Genomic DNA, 21136 nt, shown 5'->3' with positions numbered 1-21136 from the left:
CACACACACACACACACACACACACACACACACACACACACACACACGTCTTGCTAAAGTACTGACTTTTCATTCCATGCTGACAAGTTGTGCTGGAACTTGCCATTACAGGGTCTTCGGTAAGCAACTTACACAGAATTCTGTGCTGTAGCAAGGCTCGTGTAGTGCCAGTGCATTCACACTTTTTCCTATATTTCTCTGTTCTTTATTAAAAATAAATCTCATTTTATAAATTATTTATTGAACATTTATAGGGTTTGCATTTTTTATCAAATCTGCTTTACACTTTAGATTACCTATACCATACTTTTACTCCTAGGCTGACTTCCCGTCCTTATACTGTTGGGTTACCCCTGCCCTGGTGTATCATTTCTTGTGAATGTAGGGCATATACCCTGAAAAACCATAATTCAAAGAGAGACATGTACCACAATGTTCATTGCAGCCTATTTACAATAGCCAGGACATGGAACCAACCTAAATGTCCATCAACAGATGAATGGATAAAGAAGATGTGGTACATATATACAATGGAATATTAGTCGGCCATAAAAAGAAACAAAATTGAGTTATTTGTAGTGAGGTAGATGGACTTAGGGTCTGTCTTACAGAGTGAAGTAAGTCAGAAAGAGAAAAACAAATACTGTATGCTAACGCATATATATAGAATCTAAAACAACAACAACAAAAATGGTACTGATGAACCTAGTTGCAGGGCAGGAATAAAGATGTAGACATAGAGAATGGACTTGACACAGGGTGGGAGGGGAAAGCTGGGGCGAAGTGAGAGTAGCATTGACATATATACACTACCGAATGTAAAATAGCTAGTGGGAAGCAGCCGCATAGCACAGGGAGATCAGCTCGGTGCTTTGTGACCACCTAGAGGGGTGAGATAGGGAGGGTGGGAGGGAGGCTCAAGAGATAGGGGATATGGGGACATATGTATGCATATGGCTGACTCACTTTGGTGTACAACAGGAAACTAACACAGTATTGTGAAGCAATTATACTCCAATAAAGATACATTTTAAAAAATACATTTTATTTAAAAGCCAGAGAGTTTTTAAATCTGTGGCAAAGGTTAGCCCAAAGACATAGAAAATTGCATACTATTAATTATTCATTTTTTAGATACCTAATCTAGGATTTTTTTTTTTTTAGTGTGCTGTGGAGATTGCCTACATTAAAAACATTGAAAATAACACACAAGTTTTGTAAAAAGTTTTTATGTAAGGAATAATATATTTAAAATGTTGATTCATTCTTTACCATATGCTTAGGCAGCCACGTGTCAAATCTTTTTAAATACAATACTGTCTTCTTTCCATAAACCATTGAAACTTCAGCATTCCAGCTCTGTCTTCCGACAACTCTTACCCATGAAAATGAGATAAAATTTTGGTTTCTTAGGATCATGTGTGTGAATTTGAGGTTCAGAGACTGTGGTCACTATGGTGATCTGACAGCCATCACCAGCTCTCCTCCAGGATTATGTCACCTGTAATTGTCATGGGGGAAATGGTGACATCAGCACTCTTAGCTGCTATAATTTCAGAATCACAGCCCAGTAACTATTTTGGAGTCACTCCTATAGGTCTGGGAAGTGAAACATCACTAGGCTCATGTTGGATCCTGGGTAGCAGAGGGATCCACTGCTGTGCTGCAGCTGAAGCCAGGGTGAATTCCTTGGCATGGATCATTTCAGATGTCTCTAAGAGCTGCTCCTCCTGAATAAGGCTGGCTCAACAGGATGCTGAACTGTTCTTGCCTGCTGGAGCATAGAAGCAGCCACCGGGACGTTTTTTAGGAGACAGGTCAGGAATGGGATGGAGAGCAGGAAGGGCGGGTTGTGGTGGCAGCTAGAAATCAGTCTCTAGAACCAGTGAACTCCGAAACCTCATCGGGCTGCTTCCAAGGTAGTTAGACTCTGAGAGAGGGAGGTGGGCCACAAAGACCTAGGCCTAAATTAGCTTTAACCCCTGATTTGTAACTTAAGTTTTCCTAGTTGTTCATTTTGTAATTAAAGTTTAATTCGACTAACCACCAAGTGGGCCTTTAGACTGCCATTTCAAAAAATTGGTAGCGGGCTTCCCTGGTGGCGCAGTGGTTGAGAGTCCGCCTGCCGATGCAGGGGACACGGGTTCGTGCCCCAGTCCAGGAAGATCCCACATGCCGCGGAGCGGCTGGGCCCGTGAGCCATGGCCGCTGAGCCTGCGCGTCCGGAGCCTGTGCTCCGCAGCGGGAGAGGCCACAACAGTGAGAGGCCCGCGTATAGCAAAAAAAAAAAAAAAAAAAAAATTGGTAGCATGCTAACTTTCACACTTATTAAATATTTAGAATCATTGACCATTTGTTTCCCTTAGAACTTTAAATATTAAAAAAAACACTTTTGAACATTCTAGTCTATTCAAAATATCTATGATTGTTTATGTAGGACTAATAAAAAAATTAGAAACAAATGAATTCCATGAGAATTCTTTTTTTTTTAATAACCATGAGAATTCTTTTTTGACCTCTCAGTAGTCAAGTAGCGCTACTTGAAGATGAGATAATGTGGATAATACTTTAAAAACCAAAATTATTCTGATGCAAAACTTCTGTCTTTATTGTCTCAGGTAAAATGAAAAGCCTACTCAAATTGCAGTCCAAATTCAAGAGTTCCTTATGGACATATCTGATTCCTTCTTTCTCCCTTGTAACTATTGGATAGGGAATTGCCAGGTGTCTTTAGTTGAAAGGTACTTAACCTGCTTTCCGACTGCTTATTGTGGTGGACTAAGTGTTGGCATTGGCTCAGGCCCATCAGGCCCGTCTCCAGTATTATCTTACCACTTCTGCAGGACATTGAGTAAAGTTATTTAACTGCTTTGAATCTGACTGTCCTCATCTGTGAATTAGAAATAATGATACCTTTCCTACTACCAGAATTTGAAAAGATCGAATGAGATGGTGGATATGAAATTACTTTCAAAGGATGAAAATAAAGCCCTAAGGGACTTCCCTGGTGGTCCAGAGACTCCATGCTTCCAGTGCAGGGGGTGCAGATTCGATCCCTGGTTGGGGAACTAAGATCCCACATGCCACGTGGCACAGCCAAAAAATTAAATTAAATAAAAAAAATAAATAAAGCCCTAGGATTTATGGTCACAGTATTTTAGAATTCAAGAGTACAACCTCCTGACTCTTAGAGTGGCATTAGAGAGGTTCCGTCATTGAGCACTGAAGTGCAGTGTGGGGCTAGGGTGCCCCTGCGTAGCTCACCTTAGTCCATCCTAGTTTAGCTGCATTCTCCTGCTGTGCTTGTCTTATTGGAAATATCAATAGTAGTTAATTTCCTCTGTGCCTGGTACACTGGTACATTATATAGCTTGTCTCATTTTAAGCCTTGTACTATCCATGTGAAGTAAGTGCGGTTTTTATTCCTATTTTACAGATGAGAAAACAGAGACCCTGAGAGGTGAGGTAACCTGGCACCTAGTGGGTGGGTGAAGCCTGGGTGTGAACCCTGGCAGTTTGACTCCAAGACTGTGCTCTTTAACCTTATGGTAATCTTTTATGCATATTTTAATATTTTTTTAAATCAGGAGATGGGTTTGAGTTATATCAGAGAACAAATTTCATTGTCTATTAACTCATTTTCCCTGTCTTGGCTGTTTAGGTCCTCCAAAATATACAGGAAGCATCAGTGAAACGTTTTAACATTTTTCGTTGTTATGTGAAGTTCTTATAAAAGAAGACCAGTTGTAAACACAAATTTAGACTTCAGTATGTTTACTGTACCAGAAAAGAGAGTAGGCTCAGGGTGCAGATGTGGCTGAACTTCCTTCATGCGCACACCTTTGCCAGCAGAATGGGAGATGTGCTTGGAGTGCATGGTCAATGTTAACACTTGTGGAGCCTTCACCCTTTACAGAGTGCTCGCACAGGCTGTCTCATCCTCGCCCTGCGACACAGGCATCTTCCCATTTTACAGCTGGTGGGAATACCTCAGAAATGTTAGGGGGCAATAGGCAGAGTGAAAACTCCTGACCCTCTGCTCTGTATATACACACGCTCCCTCCTCTGGGCTTCTCCTAGGCTCACACCTGCATGTCCTATTGCATGCTCTGAGGTAGCTGCCTTGGGTAGCTCAGGCATTTAAAATTTATTTGTTTACAACTAAACATAGCTGTTAGAGCTCTTAATAAATGGGTCATGAAAATAATAGCTAGTTTTCATTTCCAGTGGTTTCAAATTAAAGCTCAATTTAGACTTCGGCATTCTTTTAATTGGTGTGTTTTGAATGTTGGTTGTGCCTGTTTACTCATTAGAATAAAGATACTAATTTCTAAGGCACACATCCAATATAGTGTTATGCCTAAATGGGCTTCAGTTCATTTATTCTCTTACTGTTATTTGTTCTCTACTAGTAATATAAGTTAACGAATGCCTGCCTATCAAGTATTTTGTCTTCAGCAGCCATCTTCTATAATTAAAAGAGCTTAGTGGCTCTGAGAGAATTCAGTAATTTCCCTGACCCTATGCCTCCCCAACAAACAAAGGAGATTATCTTTGAGTTTAACTACAGAAAGGTCACTCAGGTAAAACTGAAATCTCCTTTAAGGCAAGATAAATATCTTTGCCCTTAACTGGGTTTCTAATATTCCATTATTTTGTTTCTTAAATAACAGTAGTAATGTGTTTGCAGTCCTAGAAATCTTACATATGTGCTGCTTCTGGAAAGTTTCACTATCATTCCAAACTCAGTAATGTTTACTGATATACCATGTGGCTACTACTGTTCTAGGAACTGAGTTATCCCCAGATAAGAGCTGGTAGGTAACAAGATAATTCAGTTCTTGTGTTCTCTAGCTAGTTACTGATTACCAGTAGCTAGTTTCATGAGAAACTCTTGGAGAAAACTGAGGAGTAGTTGTAGGTTCTACCTGGGTTTGACCATTTTCATGTACACGCTGGATATGAGACAACTTCATGAATGCTGCCTGTTGATTGTCCTTTTAGGGTACAAATGATGTAGGCAATGAAGAAAAAAGATGAAGAAAGAAATACTGTTGCGCTTTAAGAAAGCCCTCTTAATAAAAACGTGAGTTGACACCCCCCCAAAAAAAATCAAGAATGATTGTGTCAGACTCCTGAAAATGATTTTATTATGTGTGTTGTATTTATATACAGCTTTTAAGAAAACAACTTGTAGAAAGTAAAATATGCTTAGCTTTATATCTTATTACATTGATAGTAATTCCACCTCTGGGATTGAAGTTTCCTGGCTGAGACGCTTCTCTTTAATGGTGCCTTTGCTCAGTTCAGTCTTGGGTTTCTCCGAATCTCTCACAATGGCCAAGAATTGAGGAATGAATGGGGACTTCCTATGGGCAATTTTGATTTCCTGATAGGCAGGCCCCGGCTTATATCCATACCTCTGAAAGGATAGTGGGGAATTCTAGCTCAGATTCCTCCGAGCAATGCCAGGATTTCCTGGAAGAGAGCAGAGAAGAACCTGCAGGAAAATGATACCTGAGAGGCAGAGGAGACTATTTTACCCAAGGAGAAAATGGTCAGCAGTAGTAATGCCACTGGGCAGGATGCAAGGGTAGCTGTGACTGCCTCAAGGCCAGAATTAGTGGAGTATTGAGCATTGGAGCCACTGAGCTTCCTTAAGGGATGACAGGGCAGTGAGGAAGCCCAGGCTCCTCTTGAGAAGCTGGAGGAGGACGGAGTGGGAGAGAGGCAGAAGCCTAAGGATTTGCAAAAGCGGGAAGCGTTTTGGGGTTGGTTGGGTTGGTTTTTGTTTTAAGGCAAGAAGGGAGGATGCTCATAGGCTGAAGAGACGGAGCATAAGAGGGGAGGTTTGTTGTTAAAGTAGTGAGTGTGCTTTCCTGGAACACTGACATTTCTTAAGGGAGGGGCTTGGAGGGTGCTTGACTGCATAGTGAATAGGAAGCCAGTCTGTGATGAAGTTTGCCATGGTTATGAAATACGTTGGTAGGGGTTTTCTCGGTGTTTAAATTATTATTGCTCATGGTGTAACAAAACATTCATCCACCTGGCAAATTTATTAAGAAGTGGCTACATGCCAGGCACTAGGAATATAGCAGTGATGAAACAGACAAAAATCCCTGCCCCCACAGAGATTATGTCTTCACAGAAACATGGTTGTAAGTATTCTTGGAATCCATTTCATGGTTTCTGCTTGCACTTTTTTTCATGTTTTATGGCCTTCCCTTAGAATGACATGAACACTAAAGTGACCTCCCTGCACCAGATGTTCAGAGGATTGCTTTCTGTCCAAGCCTTCCGGGTGGCTCTTGGATTTTTCTAACTTCTTCCTAATTGCTGTTAGTAGTTACCTTATGGAAATACTGTCCAGGTCCCATTTTAACTTAGGCAGCATGTGTACCTGACTGGTAGCCAGTCAGATTTTGATGTCGAAGGTGTGGGTGTGGCGATAGTCTGGGGAGGTAACCCAAGAGTACTTTCTTAGTAATAATAAAATATCAGAGTTTTAAAATGATTTCTTTTTAGAAAAATAATTTAGGACATATTTAGAAATATCCTTGTAAATATTGCTTATTATCTTGCATAACTGATAGACTTTCTTGGATGGAAAGTGGTAGAGATATGGCTGATGCTTTGGCACTTAGGCGGTTTATCTTTGCTTCAGGTAGAGGGTGACTTGTTACTTATATGTCGCTAGTGGTTGTGCCATTGATAAACATTTGTTTATGTCCCCTAAACAAATTTTTGAAGTTTTGTCATACGTGATCGTCAGATTGTGGGAAAGTTGTTGAGAACAGCTGCTTTAGCTTACTGGTGAACATCCATTTGGCAAACTTCTGTTGAAGAGAAAGGACCCGGGAGCATGCTCTGCAGCCTGCCATTCTGGGAATGCTTACTTGGAACATTGAACAAAATTGATTCAAGTCCCTAGTCTCATAGTTTACCTTAATTCATTTGAGTTTTATGTTTTAGTCATACTTGTTTTTTGTTTTTAGTTTCTTTTTGCGGTATGCGGGCCTCTCACCGTTGTGGCCTCTCCCGTTGCAGAGCACAGCCTCCGGACGCGCAGGCTCAGCGGCCATGGCTCACGGGCCATGGCTCACGGGCCCAGCCGCTCTGCGGCACGTGGGATCTTCCCAGACCGGGGCACGAACCCGTGTCCCCTGCATCGGCAGGCAGACTCCCAACCACTGCGCCACCAGGGAAGCCCCATATTTGTATTTTTAACACAAAACTGTCACTGCACCGCTCTCCCAAATCTTGGAATAAAATTGACATTCTAGAAGTAGATGCTTTATTTTTTTCATGCTTATGCTGTGATTTCAAATGCATCCTGCTAGCCGTATCCCCTCCAAACTAGGAGAATCCAGGTTTGAGGAGTCTGGATTGGGGGTTCTAGCGCTGTCCCTTCGCTGGAGACACCCCATTCATTGACCTCCTCAGCTAGTTCCCTTTCTTCCACTCAGGTTTCTTCCTAATAGGATGTAGTCTTGTCTTCTGCCTCGTCCCTCCCAGGCACAAAATCTTTTGGGATTTTCTTTAGAATTCTTTCTTCCTGTTAACTACAGGAAAATCAATAGGTATTAACAAAATTAGAGATATGGACAAGTTCCAAAGTTATGGAAAAGTTTTTTCCACTGAAATACATGTGTCTAAGCTTATGGTTTTGGGCTTCCTTTACTGACCATCTCAGTGTTTTACTGGGGGTGAAATCTGTCACTCTTACTACAGCTGGTATTCCCAGCTCTTCTCTCTTTCTGCAGTGTTCCTAAAACTTATGTTGGGGAGTTAGTTTACACAAAGGCCTCAGTGAAGCTTATTTACATCTTAGAGATCTTTCGTATTGGAAGGGTGTTACTTCCTCATCGCCTGCTGTGTACAAGTACCAGGCATTTCAGAGTCAGTACTGTTAGAGTGGTGGATGAGTAGGACATAGGCCTTGCCATCAAGAAAAAACACAGGAGACGCAACAGGGAAGACATATGGGAACATATGTTTATGTATGACTGATTCACTTTATTATAAAGCAGAAACTAACACACCATTGTAAAGCAATTATACCCCAATAAAGATGTTAAAAAAAAATAAAAAAAAAAGAAAAAACACAGCCCGAGGGGAAAGATCAATCTGTTCCTTTATTCAGCACATATTTATTGAGTGTCTGCCATATGCCAAGCTTTCTGCTAGGGCAAGGAGCATAAAGTTAAGACTCATTTCTGCTCTCAAGGATTTCACAGTCAAATGTTGGAGACAGACAAGTAAGAAACCATTATAACAGAGTGCTATTTGCTGAGTTGGGACTGAGGAAGGACCCCCCCGCCGCCCCCGCCCCGACCGAGTTAGAGGGGCTGTGACCAGTGGGGAAGGCTGAAGGCAGCTTCTGGGATAGTTTCTCCAAGGAAGGGACGACCCTAGAACTTGTGATGAGGTGGGAACCACAGGATATACCTAAGGAAAATTAGACAAATTTTATTTTTATTTTTTGCTTCTTCTGTATACTAGATAAACTCACATTTTATTAATTGTCAACATTGTTTCTGTTTTTCAACGTAAAAGTTTTGAGTTTCAGCCAGAATGATAATGAATTTAGTCAGTTTTTTTGTTTGTTTTTTTGCGGTACACGGGCCTCTCATTGCTGTGGCCCCTCCCATCGCGCAGCACAGGCTCAGCGGCCATGGCTCACGGGCCCAGCCGCTCTGCGGCACGGGGGACCCTCCTGGACCGGGGCACGAACCCGTGTCCCCTGCATCGGCAGGCAGACCCCCAACCACTGCGCCACCAGGGAAGCCCTTAGTCAGTTATTTAATTAAAAAGAATATTAATATGCATGCTTATGAAAGAGTTGCTGTCATGTTTTAAAACAGAAAACAATAATACAATTTATAAAGTACAAGTATAGTTCTTTGCCCCATTTCCATTCAGGTTATTCTTTTATAATTGAAGTCTTTAAAATTAGAAAATGGTTAGGAAGAATGGCTTTTGAAGCATATATCAGGCTAAACTGTAAGTCAAAACCTGCCAGTTTAAAATAAATGCGATTCTTTGGTTCTCCTAAATTGTAGCTTTTGCTACAGTGAAAAGAAATTAGCATATTTATGAACATCTGCAAAATTCCATTGAAATGAGAAGACATTATTCAGGTAGACAGAATGTAATGATTCAGACTGTATTTGGGACAGGATATCGGAATTAATGTGGCTTCTCTTTCAAGGTATTTGTGGGCAGATGACATCTTTAATATTAATAATTGCCTAAGTTACATTTTTAAGGAAAGAGTGCCACCTATTGAATGAAGGTTTTTTTCTCTCCTCCCATTCCATTCCTAGAATGTTCTGTTTCACTTTGAATCCTTGGTTTCTCCAACTGTGCACTATAATTAATTCCAATAGGTAATTTATGCCAGACAGTGAACAAAGAAGTTAGATTCACTCTTGATCCTATCTTCCAATGGATTAACTAGGGTGGCTAGTATTCTTAGAGGGAGTTTGTGCCTCCAAAACCAACTGTAGAAACAAAACCTAAACATAAGCATGATTCAGCTCTTTGCAAGTTTCAAAACCTTCCCATTATTTTAATGTATTCTCTAGCTGAAGGGTTTTTTGTTTGTTTTAAGATGGGTGTATGGACACTCAGTGAATAGGAATTATTCCGGAATAATTGAAAGGGATTGAGGAATTTATGACATTGGTCAAGATCTACTGGGGAGACCTCAGTCTCCCAGGGGATATTAGTACAGAGATTGTTGGATCACAACTTGGCCATAGGTCACTTGGGGAGATTCCTGAGGTTCAAATCCAAATACCTACTTCAAAATAAACCACGTGGTACTTTTCGGTAGTTCTTATCTGTGAAAGGCTGAGAACATGAACACTAGCAAACACACCAGTATCAGAAGTAAAAGATTTCATTTGAGAATTTACGTGGCCATTATTTGTAGTTTATTGGCACGTTTGTGGTGTATCGGCTTAATACATTGCTAGGCATCGATTGTCTCCAGCTTTTCCACTTGTTTATTGGACTGTGCAAGTAGGGAGTGATTTTTTTTTAAAGGAGGTGAACTGTATGCTAAATTGATTTATACTTGCTGATGTAGACAGATTAATCGTACAGCCCACTGAGGGATGATATTTTGTATTAAAATCCTAAAGTCAAAAACAAAAAAATAGGGCTTCCCTGGTGGCACAGTGGTTGAGAGTCCGCCTGCCAGTGCAGGGGACACGGGTTCGTGCCCCAATCCGGGAAGATCCCACATGCCACGGAGCAGCTGGACCCGTGAGCCATGGCCGCTGAGCCTGCGCGTCCGGAGCCTGTGCTCTGCAATGGGAGAGGCCACAACAGTGAGAGGCCCGCATACCGAAAAAAAAAAAAAACAACAACCAAAAAAATATATTGTGTAAGGTATTAAAATTCATTCCATATAAAATGTTTAAGTTGTCTAACCCAAATATGTCAAGCTTATGTCCTAAATATCAGATGTAATTAACCAAAGATGTCACGTTTTTTTCAGTTTAAAGAATAAATTGCATCTAAGAGAGTAGATCTTAAAAGTAAAATAAATAAGTAAATAAATTGCAGTGACATGTATTCATGTTACTTAAATAAGGAGTACTAATTGGCTGAATGGCAAGCATTCTCTGAAAATATTATGATTTTCTAGTAATACAAAAGCAAAAAAATTTTAGCAGTAATTGTGTTTTCATATTAGCAGTCAGAATGACTCATTAAATGTTAACACTGTATCCCAGCTTTTCTCCATTTAGAAAAAGCAAACTCTCACCTCTCTGACTTGACACAGATTAAGCATTTCTGAAATGATGATACCACATTATGGGAAAAGCAGGCTTTGTGGCCGCAGAGAGCCCTGGACTCGGGAGTTAGAATTCAGATTGGAACATTGTCACAACTGAAGCTGAGACTTGGCCAGAAAGCCACCATGCTTCATTTCTCATTTCAGGCTACTACTTCACATCTTTTTGACTCAGAGCACTTAAATATGCAAAATGGTTATGTGTCTTTTAAGGAAGAGAAATCTGTGGTTCTTTCATTTAAAAAAAAAAAACTAGAAAACTTAATGTTTTCAGTGTTTAAAAAAAAACCCTTGAAATCCATGTTTTGTGGTCTCTCCTTTCTTGAATGTTTCTCCTAATGGTTGTTTTATCTTTCTGAGAGAGCTTTGATAGAGTCCCTTGTACATAATACATACCCTTTTAATAATTAGATTTGAATTGCTTTTATCATAGTGCCTATCGGGGGTACTGAGTCTAAAAGTTTAGTAATTTCTAGTCTGAGTTTTCACAGGGTCTGTGGATCCGTATTTGTTCTATGGTGTTGGTAATGTTGAGAAAGGATTCTCACATTTTAAAACACCAGGAGCCACTGGATTATAGATGTACAAAGAATATTTTATACAAATAAACTGTTGGGAGGTATTCTCCAGATACAACAATTAGAGGGAGTTTGTGGATCCTGTTGAGCTTTATATTTTTTGATATTATTTCTCCCTCACAGAACTATAGCATTTACATAGTGGCATTAATAAATGAATCATGTTCATTCTGGATGGCCCTGAATCTTGTAGTCTGATCTGATTTGGTAAATTCCTGAATTCCAGAAAGGTTGTGAATCGCTTAAAGATTATGTAGCTGGCTAATGGCCTAGTTATGACTTGGCTCTTAATCTCAAGACTCCCTAGTCCTGTTATTTTTCTTTGGTTTTGTGAAGCCTCCCACAGTGTAGAGAAGAGTAATTCAGTAGCACATGTTTATTTTTAAGGAATATATCAGCCATACAGAGGGAAAATATTAGAGCATAATATAACGAACAGCCATAAAACCGTTGCCTGTATTTAATAAATGTTAATATTTTATCATATTTGCTGCAATTGGGTATCTGTGCTTTAAAGAAACGAATATTAAAGACACAGTTGGAGCCTCCTCCTTTGTCTTCTCACCTCCCTCCTTGCACCCCACCGGTAGTGGGCCACGTAGTAGCCTTGTTTGGCAGTCTTCACATTCCAGATGTCTCTAATCAACATTGTTACCTCCTGTAACTAGAAAAAAATAGTTGTATTTTGCTATTTTCATCTGTTTTTCAATTAACATATTGTTAAAAGAAATTATGTGTAACATAGACTAGAAGGAAGAGCACAGGGCTTTGAAGCCAGAGAGACCTGGTTTTGAAACAAAGAATTCCCACTTACTGTGGATCCTTAGTCAAGTTACTTATCTTTCTGTAAGAGTTTCTTTGTCTGCACAGGGAGGCAATGTGTCTTACTTAACGTTGTAGCCTCGTGTGAGAGTTGGAGCCCCTGTAAGGATAGCACCTAGCATGATACCCAGTTCAGAGGAGGTCTCCATAAAGAGTAGCAGATCATAAATAATGATCATACTAATAGTTGTAGTAGTTGCATTTATTGTGTGCTTACCATATACTTGGCACTATTTTAAGTGCTTCATCCATGTTCATTCATTTTAAAACTGTGAGATGAGAACTATACGCTAAGGGCTTAAAACAGTGAAAGGCACAGAGAGGTTAAATAACTTCGGACAAAGCCATACAGCTAGTAGGCATCAGACCTTGGATTTTGGATTTTAACTCAGACATTCTAGCTCCAGAGCTCATGCCACTGATCACCATGCCATCCATCTTGATGATGTTTGTGGTATGACTTCTTTATCTACCCTATCCTAGGAACATGTCCTTCAAGTTATGTCATTTCTGTTGAATAAGAAGCCCTTTTGATTTTGCTGTGTATACAACCAAGATTTTACTGGTTTGGGTGGCCATTGCCCCATCAATGCCCCTAACAAACCCCACCGCCATACTTTCTGAACTCCCCAGTGTGGGCCTGGCATGACTAGTGAAGGAATTTGGTCAGTTCCCTGTAGCCATCTCCGGACAGCTCTGCCTCCTCGGCCATTGCCCTCGCCTCTTTCAGCCACACTGGTCTCACTGCCTCTGCTGAGCACTGATGCTGCTTCTGCCCTGATCTGCTTCCCACCAGTCACTGCCAGGAGTGCTGTCATCAGTGCTGAAGACACACGAGTGCTTCCACTGTGCCAGAGCTCCAGGGGTTTGCAGTGAAGTGAGGTCCGTGCCCCAGGCCCCTTTTTTATTTCAGATTCTGGGGCTTTCCTCTAGGCATATAGAGCTATTTAGAGCAAATGGCTTATCGGGTTTTTGGCTTTGTTTTTTTGGCTGATACCTTCTTTGTCCTCACCCCGGACCTAAGTCCTTGGCAGAGAGTGAGCAGACTGGGCCTGGGGCAAATCTTAGTGACAAACTCTGGCCTCTGCTAGTGGTTAGATTGGGCCACGTTTGTATGTCTGACATCCACTTCTCTTAAGATGAGTTTGTACCAGGTGAATTTACTCATCTCAAGCTGGCTGTCAGGTGATCTTTTTCCCACATATTTTGATTCTTGGAGGCTTAGTTGCACTAAAGACAATTGCTGAATTTTATGATAGCCCGTGAAGCCTTATATTAAGACATTAAAACAGCTGGTGTTAGTTTCTTCTCTGGATTTTTCTTCTTAGACCTATTGACTCATTTGAGCCAGAAAGGATATAGAGATGATCACATACACATTTCTCTCTAAGGACCACTACTACTCTGTCAAAGATGTTTTGCTTAAAGGACTTCTGTGCCAAATGAGTGCAAGGAATACTGTGTTACCTTCTTTTTTTTTTCCCTCTTGGAAAAATATGATGCACATAGGTCTTTAAATGAACGTGTTTATTTTAGTGTTTCCTAAACAGCAGAATCATAAACTGTTTAATATTCTATAGAACATTATTTTCACCAGAGCTGTTTCTTTTGTCAAGAAAATCTTTCAGCCTTCATTGGCTCCAAGCCTGCCAGTCCTGTTCTTTCATTAAATATTATTCAGGCGGGCTTCCCTGGTGGCGCAGTGGTTGAGAGTCCGCCTGCTATGCAGGGGACACGGGTTCGTGCCCCGGTCCAGGAAGATCCCACATGCCGCGGAGCGGCTGGGCCCGTGAGCCATGGCCGCTGAGCCTGTGCGTCCGGAGCCTGTGCTCCACAACGGGAGAGGCCACAACAGTGAGGCCCGCGTACCGCACACACACACACAAAATATATATATATTATTCAGGCATCACCTCCTCTGTAGATCTTTCTAGGACTCTCCTAGATAAAATTAAGATGGAGATCCACTCCATCCTTGCAACTATTTATGATATATTAAAATACATCTATTATAGCAAGGTTGGCATCTGTTTTCTCTGTTCTGCTAGACTAAGCGCCTAGAGGGATAGAGATCCTGTCTTACTTTTCTTTATCCCACTTCGTATTTGTATCTCTGTTGCCTAGCCCAGAGCTTACATGTAGTAGGCGTGCCAACATTCATTGAACAGAGTGGTTTTCTAGCATTAAAAGCATAGAGAAGAAAAGCTACATTTGTCAGGAAGTCATTCTTCCTCATTCTGAGCATCCCAGTTAACATGCCTTTCCACCAGCTAGGAGGAAGTACTGTAGAAATAGTGCTAGCTGTTCCACGGGGTTTGAAAGAAATCATTCTCCTAGCAAAAAGGCTGTAAGAGGGCTTTGTGCTCTACTTCAGCACTATATGCCTTCTCATCCATTAATCTGGGAATGTTAAAAACAGTCCAAGGGTTTTTATTAACACAGAAGGTACTCAAAATGTTACATTTTTAACTTTAAACCACTTTTCTTAAACTGTGGGAGGGAAAATGTGCAGTAACATACCACTTTTGCAATTATTAGTTTTGTTCATTTGATCTTTTAGAATATTCAAACTGAAGCTGCCACATTTCTTTCAAGATAATTGACTTAGTAAAAATGTAATCACACACCCATTGGAGAAGGTTCCAAAGAAAAACATACATCAGAGCCCCCCATAACACTGACTTGGGAGCTTTTTGATGAAAACCAAAATGGTGAAGGAGCAGCCATCTTTTCCCCCTGGAATACCTGCTTTGTGCCATGGATTATGTACCAGTGCCCTTAGATGGAGGACAGGACACATTGCTTTTCTGAAAACTGCCCCAATAGTAGTAGTGTAGGGAGTTCCGATATACTTCTGTAATGTAGTATAAAAGCTCACTTACATTTATGCATCAGTTGTCTTTTACACATTCCCAACCCTAGGTTTGTCAAGTAGCATGAAAGAGGAATTCTTGAAAGCAAATACACATTTAGCCAAATACTGTAAAAAATTAGCATCCTTTTCCTTGCTTACTGATCTATATTCAACAATTAAAGAAGAGGATGTTCATACGTCCCATTTTTTCCCCAAAGTTTCTAAAGGTTCTTCGTCAGTTATCAAGGACACAACAGAGGAAGGAATAAACAGTGGAATTTTTAGCACTGAGTATTAAAAGAATACAGGCTTACAGAGTAAAAAGTATTTGAAGCTTTCATGGGTTTTTATTGGAAAGGAACAAATGAGAAATGCAACCATATTGGTTTTAAACTCCCCCTGTAAACAATGACTCTTAAAAAATAGTTTACATTAAACCTGTAGATTTTCTTGAGTTCATGAGTGAGAAGAAAAGAATAGTGTGAATCTTATCCCATAGGAAGATGGATAGAAGAATAGTACTACTTAGAAATTTTGTTACAGAAGTGATTACTTTGATGAGTAAATAAAGTATTTTTGTAAAATATTTAGTTTAAGTAACCTAGCAACTTTTCAGTCCATTTGTTTTATCATTGGTAACAGAACTGCATTCAGTTTTTCTGTCACTAAGATATTCATATATTTTGTGACACGATGAATCTTACAAAATCACAAAACTCATTTCTGTCTAGTTCTATTTTTATAATTTTCACTTGTCTGCATAAATATTGCCATCAAATTTCAGCTCATAATTTGTGACAAGTCAGTGAATTTCATTGAACTTGAATCATAAGACATTATAGAACTGACGTGTTGGTTTCACTTTAGTCTGATTTGTTTTCTTTTATGCCCACACATGAGGGGTGTTCACTTGAAGAGACACCTGCCCTCACCTTCTCTGGTTTTCCTCCTTGACTACTTTTTAAAAAATAATATTTTTTATTTCAAATTGCTAAATCTTCTAGGATATTCATTTCCTTACTAACCTAACTTGATTACTGACTTGATTCATCTTATTTCCTTTAATTTTCTTTAAATTTCTTATCAATTTTAATAGTCATTGCATATACTTGATTGTCTCTACATAACTACTTCCCTCCTGAATTTGCTGTATGTTTGAGCTGTCTGAATTATCTTTTCCTCCTGATGAGTTTTTTTTTTTAATTTATTTATTTTATTTATTTTTTGTCTGGGTTGGGTCTTCGTTGCTGCCCACGGGCTTTCTCTAGTTGTGGTGAGCGGGGGCTACTCTTCATTGCGGTGCGCGGGCTTCTCCTTGTGGTGGCTTCTCCTGTTGTGGAGCACGGGTTCTAGGCATGTGGGCTCAGTAGCTGTGGCTTGCAGGCTCTAGAGCGCAGGCTCAGTAGTTGTGGCGCACGGGCTTAGCTGCTTCGTGGCATGTGGGATCTTCCCGGACCAGGGCTTGAACCCACGTCCTCTGCATTGGCAGGTGGATTCTTAACTACTGCGCCACCAGGGAAGTCCTTCCAGATGTTTGTTGATTTGAAGTGATAACCAGCTGCTCTGACTCCAAATCATTGGTTGCTTATCAAGTCGGTGGCATCTGTTGCTCTGGGTGCTTTGTTTGTGGCTGCAGGACATGCCAGGGGAAAGGACCTGCCCTCAAAGAACTTGCACTTTCCTTGTCTAGGCTGACCTAGGTCAGCTAGAGAGCGAGTATTTGCAGTATGATTATCCACTAATTTTTTGGTTTAATTTTGGTTAATTTCAAACATACTTATCACGATTCTATACCATGTTCTACTTTTCAGAATTCTGTAATTTTTAGTGGAGAATAATTATAATCTTAAAACTCAAATGGGGTGATATTTTAATAGAAAGGAATCCTTGATATCAGGTAAGTTGATTTTTAGTATGTGCAAGACAATTTAGAATAATTTATAAATATGAATCAATCAGAATAACTAAGGTGGTATTAAGCTGCTGGTAATCATTGTTGATAGTAAGCTATATTGTCATCTTTGTTATTTGACCTCCATATTATTTAATTTTTGATGTAGTTAACCAGAACGTGAGCTTTTTGAGGATGAAATTCTGTGCCTGTATCCTTCAAAGGACTAAATAGGAAGGTTTGCACACAATACTAGAAATAGTTTTTCTCACCCTGATGAAGATTTCTGATAGAGATTCAACATATTATAAAACTGATTATACCATGGCCATACCCATATTAAGAAATCAACAGTCCTTTGTTGTGCTAAAGAGAGGATATTTACTCTGTATTGAGGGGAAAAAAAGTAGTTGCCTGTTTATTGGTAAAAATAAATAGGAGTTGTGCCATCTTTAGTTCTTAGGGCCAAACATTACCGAGCACAACCTGGAATGAAATCTTCTGGGGACTAATTTTCATAATGTGAGCCACTTTTATGTATTATTTCTTACGTAAAATTAGACATGTTGTAAATGTTGCATTACATAAAGATGGAAGGGTTGGCCTTACCAATGATTTTATCTAATCCTTCTTGCTCAGAAGAGGGAAAAGGCCAGCAGTTGCCAATGACAATATATCTCTGGAGAAATTATCTTAAGGAAAAACAGAGTTGTTCCACCACTGAGATACAGATTTTTTGGCCTCAGATCTAGGTGTATGAATTTTAAGCAGTTGTAAATACTAAGTTTGCTTTTGCCCTGGAAATCATTCATATCTGAGTTAAATCCAGTATTTTTCACAGACTTTATCACCTTGGACACATAACCTCCCTGCTTTTTTTCTTATCTGCCAGTGGGATAGTTAAGAGTCCCACTCTCATGAGAATTGACTGAGATGACCCACGGTTAGCACAGTGCCCTGTCGATGGTAAGGGATGGTTAGCCTCTGTTGTTAGCCTTCATGCTTCACCACATTCTCGTCATCCTTTCCGAAGTCATTCCTTCTCTTGCCTTTTGCCTGGCAACTTAAATTTTAAGGGTCCCAGAGTGGTCTAGTTTTGTTTTGGGAGATAGTTCCTCCCTTGCTCTCTCTCCTCTTGGTAACAAAGCTTGTGGGTTTTAGTATGTGAATTCCTGCTGCTAAGATAACTTCCCAAGCAGACCTCAGTTGGGTGGCTCTGAACTGTGCCTGTCCCAAATAATTCAGTGCATTTTCCAGGGTTCTTTGAGATTGCTTGGACACTGAGAGAATTGAGATTCTCCCTAAATAAAGTTATCCATAATCTAAACTGTTCTGGAAATCTTTATGTATACTAAGGTTAAACCCCATTAATTTCCAGAAGGGTTTCATATAATCATTATACTCTTTGTTACTCCTATTACAGTGATGTACTCTACTAATGAATAAAATTAATGTGCTTCTTTAATTCTTATAACAAAAGTCACCATTTAAAAAACTTGTTTAAACTTCTTTGAATCCTCATCAAGTAGATATCAACTTAGATATCTGATGCTGACTCGCTGTAAAGACAAAATCAGATTTGGCAGTGACCTGCTAGACCAGTGAAGAGCACAGGCTTCAAAGTCAGATTGAGTGGGGTTTGAAGCCTGTTCCTACCACTTAAAACTGTGTGACCCTGGGCTTGTAACCCAGCCTCTCCAGACCTCAGATGGTAAAGACCTGATAGGGTTGTCGGGAAGATGAAATGAGTTAATACCCGTAAAGCACCTAACACCTTGCCTGACACATAACATTCACTTTTTCTGTTATGACATAAGTCTGGCAGTTACTTCTCCAATCACTAGTTGTTGACTAACATTATATTTTCATGCTAAAGATGAACCATTTAAGAAATACCTTAAAGAAATTATAGTAAACTTGTAGGATTCTGTTTTTCAGTGTTTATCGAATGTCCTCTGTGTGCCAGGGAATGTGCTGAGTTAGTGTTTTCATCCGGCTCTTCGGGGTTGCAGGGAAGAGAGACATGTTAGGGTTTATTTCAGTGCAAAATAAAGGACCCGTGAAGTTTCTGCACATACATGTGGCCTCTGGAGAACATGGTGATTCACCACGTGGGGAGGTATGTGTAAAAGTAGCTCCAGCTGGCTGACATCATGGACAGGGACCCAGGTACAACTTTTAGGTTCATTGCTTATTCCCTTCTCCCTGTCGCTAACTACATCTTCCTTCTGACTGATTTCTCTCTTCTGCCTTATTTCTGTCTCATTGATCCTATTTACTACTTTGCTCTTTTTCTCTGTTTTGATGCCATTCTTCCTGTCATAACACTCTCCATGTATCTTGTACTCAAACTCCCATAGAGAGAAGGTCTGGTGAAGATGTATAGCACCATCCAGTGTAGAGGGTGTTTGGATCAGGGCACATTCTTACACCAGCCAGCTGTGGACTTCAGGATGGGTTCAAATATATAAAGCATGGTGCCCCGGGTGTCAGACACCACCCTGGGAAGAGGAATTGGCTATGGCTGGATAGGCCCTCTGGCTTCTTGTAGGGTGCCTTTTGTGGCCTGTCCAGGACATTTGGCACTGATGATAGAAGAATGAATAAGATGTGGCAACCTGTCCCAGAAGAGCTCCCAGTGTGGTGAGGGAAGCAGATATTTAAACAAATACTTGAGTTTATGCTGTATGATAATTAATACTAGCATACGGGGAGGGAATGGCTAACTGCTGTAGAATGGCAGTAGGAAATTCTTTACTGAAGGCATATGAGATGACAAAAGGCGTATTCCTTTCAGGATATAAATCATCTGCAAAGACAGAGAGATGTGAAATATCTTGGTGTGCTTAAGAAGAGAGTATTTTAGTGCTGTGAGAAGAGGGCAATGGCTGGCATTTAAGGGGTTCCAGGAAGAGGGTCTAGTATATGATACCAGTGAGGCTAGTCAGAGTGTTAGAAACAGAACTAGGGAAAAATCATCTCCTAGAAAACAGGTGGGGGAGAGCTACAAGAGTGGCAGTCTCATCAACAATGGCTGGTACCACAGTGGGTCAGATAAAGGCAGGACTGAGTGGCTTCACTGAGAAGGGGCCATTGAAGCATCTCGTTTTATAGCAGGTAAATTCTGTAGGTCTAGGAAGAGTCTAAACTAGAAACCTAACCTCAGGGGAAAAAGGTTTTTTGAAGCTCTAGGTCAATCACAAATTCATTCTGAGGAATGTTTAGAAACCAAAAAATGCAAGAAACCTCATGTTTTCTAAATAAATAGGAAAGGAGGATAAAGCTTAATCTGTAACAATGTTAAGTTTCTCATAGTTATCTGAATAAAATTTTATTAGGTCTTCAAAGTAGTTTCTCAAAATATATATGTTTGTTTTGCTAAAAAGTCAGAAATATACAAGCTACTATTTTAGTTAAAATAAGAAGTATGGTTCTAGGTAATAGATAGGGCAAGAATAACTCTCTTATTCATGTTTAACCAAAATGGATTAGAGGCCCTCTAATCTCGCAGTGATTTTACAACTATCTGTTTAGATTAGTTTGTGTTTAAAAAAAACAAACAAACAACTTTCCTGCTATAGCTATGATATTAATTGGATAAGATGCCTAATCACTGCTATATACATGTAGACATACACACATAGCTGGTAAAAATAAAAACCCTGTTTATGTCTGATCTGTGAAGACTATATGTTAAGGTTATAACAAAACGGTAAGTATGTAAGAAAAACTTGTTTTTCTTCCCAGTTTGGTTTTCTTTTCAGAGATAAATGAAGCTAAGTAGGTATGATTTTTTTTTTTCTGGCATGTAGAATAGAATTTACTGTATATTTCATTGAATCTAAGATTCCATTGGTTATAAATTGTACCATTATTTTCTGTACCATGAAGAAATTTTTAAAACCCTGTCCATTAAATTGTAACAGCATTTGATTCTAAGAGGCATTCAGATTTCAGAGATATTAAAATGTGAGGCACAGGCATGGGAAAGTTGAACTAAGAAAGGAAAGTTTATACAAGTTTATTGGAGATGACAATGGGGCCGGGGACCAGGTGCCCCCATGGCAGACTTGGAAGAGCCGGGGCTCCAGGAAGACATGCTGAGGGTCCTAGCTGCCTTCCTTAGGCGGGGTAAATTTTTTTTTTTCCAATGTGAAAAAATACACATTTTAGAATTAATGATA

General features: G+C 39.9%; 1 protein-coding gene across 2 annotated transcripts in view; it reads left to right on the top strand.

The window, feature by feature from the left end:
- MAP3K1 (mitogen-activated protein kinase kinase kinase 1) overlaps positions 1-21136 on the top strand; it is an 87340-nt gene that overhangs the window by 21804 nt on the left and 44400 nt on the right. Inside the window, exon 2 of one of the 2 annotated variants that reach the window (XM_027101088.1) lies at positions 5005-5086. The exons of the other annotated variant lie outside the window; for it this stretch is intronic. Within the exon in view, the coding sequence (XP_026956889.1) occupies positions 5037-5086 (50 nt within the window). The 5' untranslated portion in view covers positions 5005-5036. The remainder of the gene's footprint in view (positions 1-5004; positions 5087-21136) is intronic. 2 annotated transcript variants of the gene reach the window in all.

Source organism: Aethalodelphis obliquidens, unplaced genomic scaffold (assembly GCF_003676395.1).
Source record: "Aethalodelphis obliquidens isolate GAN/ISIS:26980383/991018 unplaced genomic scaffold, ASM367639v1 scaffold4, whole genome shotgun sequence".
In the NCBI taxonomy this organism is placed as follows: Eukaryota; Metazoa; Chordata; class Mammalia; order Artiodactyla; family Delphinidae; genus Aethalodelphis; species Aethalodelphis obliquidens.
The sequence above is the reverse complement of the archived record's forward strand: the minus strand, read 5'-3'. Positions and strand labels throughout refer to the sequence as shown.